The 5725-nt window shown below is 40.9% G+C and overlaps 1 protein-coding gene and 1 long non-coding RNA gene across 2 annotated transcripts; one reads left to right on the top strand and one right to left on the bottom strand.

The window, feature by feature from the left end:
- Window positions 1-632: 632 nt before the first annotated feature.
- Window positions 633-1577, bottom strand: LOC138954476 (paraneoplastic antigen Ma3 homolog). The gene has a single exon (XM_070326316.1). It carries the CDS (start codon window positions 1575-1577, stop codon window positions 633-635), a length of 945 nt encoding a protein of 314 aa, XP_070182417.1.
- Window positions 1578-3757: 2180 nt separating this feature from the next.
- Window positions 3758-5356, top strand: LOC138954478 (uncharacterized). Its single transcript, XR_011451852.1, has 3 exons — window positions 3758-4181; window positions 4699-4804; window positions 5194-5356. It is a non-coding gene; the product is annotated as an uncharacterized lncRNA (long non-coding RNA).
- The last annotated feature ends 369 nt before the right edge of the window (window positions 5357-5725 follow it).

The raw sequence follows: 5725 nt of genomic DNA, 5'->3' as shown, positions 1-5725 counted from the left end.
TCCAAGGTAACTCACGTTTTGATCACCTGCTCCTGTAATGTCTAGTACAGCGTCAATCTGCTGCAAAGGTACATCTCTGAGGTACTGTCTGTAGAAGGACTCAGAGATGATAGTCACCTGTGACCCACTATCGACTAAACAAGTTGTCTCCGCACCGTTGACGCGAACTCTGGACTCACAGCATGGACCAATCAAGGCCTCAAGTGTGTGGCCTAGTTTTGTACCACCAGTCAATTGAAATTCAGCCAGCACGTCATGGTTTGAAATCGACACAGTCCTTGTTGCAGACAAATTCTTGACACGCACTTGTACTCGGAGTCCAGCTTCTGCAGATCGCGACACAATCTCCGCAGACACTACCTCAACATCAGGGGGTAGCCACTCTGAAGAGCGAGCAATGACAGAAATCTGGTCACCTGGCACGTCATGAAGAATTCCGCTCAACTCTGCAGTCTCCATGGGAGGAATCGCCAAGACCATGTTTATGTTCAATCTGACAGGATGAAGTTCTAGGAGTTTCTTTTCATACACCTCTGCCGCTGTCGTTAGTATACGCTGATGAGAGCTGGTGTCAGACATCGAGGCAGTAGAATCGTTGTGGACCAACACTCGCCCCTTTGCGATGGTCCCCTTCAGTTTAAAGGGAGTTCTGGGAGTCCCTTTCTTCTCCGCCACTCGTTCTCTTGTCTTCGCCTATCTTGTTCTTTCTGCACAACAAGGCGTGCATTAGCGGGCTTAGTACAGTCCCGATAGAAATGTCCATTTTCACCACATTTGTAGCAATAAATCTTTCTTCTGCCCTGCTGTTGTGGAGCCTCCGTCCGCTCCTGCGTGAAGTCAGGAGGTGGTGATGGCGCTGCGTGCGCCCCAACCTGAGCCTTTTGTTTTCCTGCCTCAAGTCCCTCAATTTGACGCACATAACGATACAAGTCGGAGAACGCAGGTTTTGTGTCGCCCGGCATCCCGAACTTGTTCCTCAACTCTAGTGCAAACAAAGAGTCGATCAATCCCTTGGAGAAAGCATAGTAGAGACGTCTCTGGTATTCTTCATTGGAAAAACCTGCAGTCTTCTGAACTTCTTTCATCTTTGTAGACAGAGTCATGAGGAAATCTGCCTTTGTCTGAGTTTTCATCATTCTTGACTGGCACAGTTCCAGATACATCTCTTCAGCTGACTTCAGTTCTCCAAACAGCTTATCGAGGTCCTTGATCAGGTCATCCACAGTTGCATAGTTTTTTCCTCTCACATGTTCATGCGCTGCCCCCTTCAGACTTCTTTTCAGTAGGCCCACTTTGTCTATGACCAAAACGTCATCATTGACTTCAGATGCTTGACGTTTCCATGCTTCGAAGGAAGTTTCCTGTGTTGATGTGGCTGGTAAGCCAGTGAAAACCTTCAGCTTGGGTAGTGACGGAGGTGGTTGCACTTGTACGTTCACCTCTCGCTCTGTGTCCATTCTCCCAGACAGATGTTTGAGTTCACTCTCATAATGAGACTGTAAGTCCTGGAGTTGTCGCTGGAGTTCGGCGATTACCCTGTCGTGGTCACCAGAGGTAGTAGTTCCTCCGGTCGCCATGATGAATCACTTGTGATGGACTGCGATATCCCCTCGGGTATGTTGCCTGGTCTTCCGTCTGGCAATATTCTGTCTGGTCAGAGTTGATCCCTATACTGCACTTAGTTATCCTACTGACGACACACTTTAGTCCCTTATTGGGCGCCAGAATTTCAATGTAACCAACTCGGGTGAGTTCATTGCTACATTGAAGGGTGGGATCATGTGTGCGCCTTTCATCCGCAAGTGGCAAACTACAAGTCTGTTGTTTCTTTTCTTTGTTTTATTTTCTCGATGTAAACAATAAAGTAGAACTCTAATTTCAATCCAAAAACTCTGATTCTATATTCCAACCCTAAAAAACTCTAAAAGAAAACTCTGACTACAACTCTGACCAGAACTGAATCCTGTAACACACAAATATCACAACACCATTATCTATGTGTTACCTCAATGTTTGCTGGTCTAAACAAACAAAACAATACACTTCTTGATGTTTCATGTATGTGGCTTGTGTATGCATGTGTGTTGATATGTGTGTGCGGGTGTGTACGGTTTCATGACAAAAAATATGTTTCCAACATCAAAACACACTGTGAATTACTTCTTCAAGTACTTATTCTACTTGCAAAACTTTATAAAACCTTAAATGTTATAACCTAAAATCCTAACTTCAACTTCAATTCCAACCAACAAAAGTTATTCTATCCTCAATACATGACCCTTTCAATCAATCATGTTTCCTGTTTCCTTATAAAGATTAAAATGTAAAACTAACGGCTTCTTCTCAAAATCATACTCTCATACTAAATACTAACGTACTTTTACGTCATTAACAGTACTGAATACAACTGAAGAGCAGTGGCTGGACAATCTCGTATCCATAGCAACGTACAATACTGTGAACAATGTTTTTGTGAGCAGGTTTCTTTCTAAAATCACAAGTCTCCCTGCCATAATGCAGCCTTGAGTATCTTGAATACTAGAAATACTACATGTGCATAATTACAGTCTAGTCCTTACGCGCGATTACCATTTTCTTCAAGAAAATGTGAGGTCTAGATTCACCATAATTCACAACAATGAGATCATTAAAACTCACTAAAAGAATTCTACCCTTTTTCAAGGAAAGATTATTTTCTCTTAAGACATCATCTCATGTCAAAAATGCAACAACTTCTGTTCTATCACTATCAGATCTAGTATAGAACCAGCAATGCTCTTCACTTGTCCACAGCATCAATCATATACTGAAAGCATTTAACAACTGCAGCAACTTACTGCGACACGGACGACTACTTCCGGTAGTGACGTCATACACATGTTCAGTGCTAATTCGTTTTGAATTTAGATTTAAATCAAAATCCAATTTCTATGTTTTCCACAAATAACAGAATGTCCAACATACAAATTATGCTGACAATTCTAAGTATTCTACAAAATCATTCAAGTGCTTTGAAACATGTAGATCTATGCCTATTCAAAACTTAGCATACCGGTGCAAAAAATGGTTGCATGGCTGCACTCAAAAAATAATAAGTTTCTAGAATACTCTGTCATTTTCCACACCCAAACGATTATAAACACTTGAACTAATCATCAATAAAATGTTTTACATACCTGCTACAAGCAGGACTCCACAATCATTGATACAACAATGATGTTTCAGGGACACCAAAATTTCCCCTGCCTGTCACCTTTTCCCAGTTAAAAGTAGTGCAACCGTACCGGCAAGATGATTTTCACATATCAATACGCCGCACCAAAGTTCCAAATAATTCTGAGTGCTTCTGCAATAATTTTTGACTGAACAAAATATCCTTTTAGCTCAAATATAATTATCAACTCTTATCAAATTTAATGCAAACTTTTAACAAATACAAAAGGATGGGATTTCTGCAATCAATTTACAGCTTGGTGTACTTATCTTCAAAAAAGGAGGTAGTAAACTTTTCAAAGTGGATCCCCTCGAGCTCACCTGATATTCAAACATGGTTCAAGGGAAATAATTTACTGTAGCACAAAACACTATTAGTTCAAACAAGTACAGAATAAAACATCTGAACAGTGGAAGGGAGACAACAACTGTAGTGCTATTTCACACAGTACTACACGTGTTTGGTGACAAGCTTTAAACACCACAGGCAGGCAATGATGCATGTACTGCTCTAAGGTAACCGTACGCTGCTCCCCTTTTATAGTGGGGCTCGTATGTTGCAGACGCACTCATAAATCATTCACATCTTGCAACAAACATCATACTTTGTGGTATTGTTCCTTATAATTATTTAAGGGATTTCAGATACAGAGCCACTTCAGAAATCGGTTTTTTTTGTCTTTGATAGGGAATAAAAGGCTGCATTTACAGCAGACGAAATTCGTACCAAAAGCGCTCAGCAGTAAATATTCCCAACTCAGCAAATGTAAAATTCAATGGTTTACCATGCACCAGAAGTTGTCTGCTGATAACACATGCATGACATAAATACTCTTATGGGTATTTTTGTGTTCTGGTATTTAATTTGATCGTTTTTAGAATTTTATATATCCGCAGCATGAAAATTCAAGATGGCGGCCTCCGCAACATTGCGTGTTTTGATTTGAGCGAAAACAACGTTTCTGAAGGTAAGTTTTCAAGAATACGCATCCATTCACCAATGTCACATCATTTTACTGTTTAATTCTCCCCTGGGGTCTGTTATTCATCGGGTGAAGCGCTGAAATGCAGAGTAATCTTGCAATAGCTCATCAAGCTGGATTGTGATGCTGATAGATCTAGATCTATCTGTTGATTACAAGTAAGGAAATCATGATCGCCACGCTGGTGATTTTAAACAGATTAAACGAACTTTGAATAAAAGGCGAGGAGAAAGAGATTGTTCATGGTATGATAAATGTAGGATGACCAGCTGGAGATAAAAACATTCCACTCCCCATGTCTTTACAGTGTTGTGATCAAACTTTCAAAGACGGTAGGTAACAGACAAAAGCATACAGTGTATGCTAATCAAATGAGATAAGTGGTTTTGAAAAATGAAGAGGTACCGCTCTTTGAGTTTTACAATTTTGGTTTGTTGCTTGTTTCTCATCCTTTTGCTTATTTTAAGTTGACCGTGCATTGGTGTGAATTTTATTTTTACAGGATATATACAAGAGTTACACCACATGCCGGTTCCTGGGAACAAGTGTTCTGCATTTATTCCGGTGCCACAGAAGGGAGCCGATTTCACTAGTACTACTGTATCAAGGTTTGTTACCTAATACATCTTAACAGTAAGATTTTTTTATTTGTATTAATTGGAACATGTTTGCACATCATTTGTAAGCGACCTCTGTGAATTTGATGGGTTTAACGTACGAACCCTCACTATGGTCAACATTCTGTTAGCGACTGTTTGAAGCGAATAAATGTAGCGGTCAGAAAGATTCCAGAATCAGTTGGGTCACTGGAAACTGTGTTTGTTTGTTTTTTAACCTGAAACAGTAAGAATTATACGAATTCATGAAATACAATTTTCTTTCATTTTGGTCTGTTGTGTGAAGACTTGCTAACCCGGCTTTGACCGACTCTCTGAGATAGTAAACATTATTCAAATACATTCAAATAAAAATGTCACTTTTCATCTTTTGTGTGAAGGGTACCACAGGCTGATTTCCTGCACCATGGATGTAGAGGAGGCCAGACAGTCTGCTTCTCATTCCAGCTGTGTTGCGTTTTTTTCTGCTCGTGAAGTGTATCGCCACATTGCCAAAGCCATTGGCCAAGAGAAGTCACCCTGTCTGCCCATTTTGCATAGCCTTACAGGCTGTGACACTATGTCGTTCTTCAATGGTATTGGGGAATCAGAAGGCTTGGGAAGTATGGCAAGCATTTGAAGACGTCACTCAAACTTTCTTCAGGTTGTCTGCTCCTCTTTGTAAGCTGAGTACCACTGACAGGGCAGCACAAGAGCTTTTTGGTGTACATTTGTAGGACAAAACCAGCAACGTACTGGGTGTAAACAGTGCTAGACGGTACCTCTTCAGTAAAAAGAGCTGCCAAATTGACCATAATCCCCTTACAAGTGAGGTGCTGCTGCAGGACATGAGATTGAGAAGAGCCATCTACCTATTAGACTTCCAAACTCTGTGGGCTGGCAGTTCAAGGCTGGAAAGTGGGAGTCGTTCTG

This window comes from Littorina saxatilis, unplaced genomic scaffold (assembly GCF_037325665.1).
Source record: "Littorina saxatilis isolate snail1 unplaced genomic scaffold, US_GU_Lsax_2.0 scaffold_959, whole genome shotgun sequence".
Taxonomy (NCBI): Eukaryota; Metazoa; Mollusca; class Gastropoda; order Littorinimorpha; family Littorinidae; genus Littorina; species Littorina saxatilis.
The sequence above is the reverse complement of the archived record's forward strand: the minus strand, read 5'-3'. Positions and strand labels throughout refer to the sequence as shown.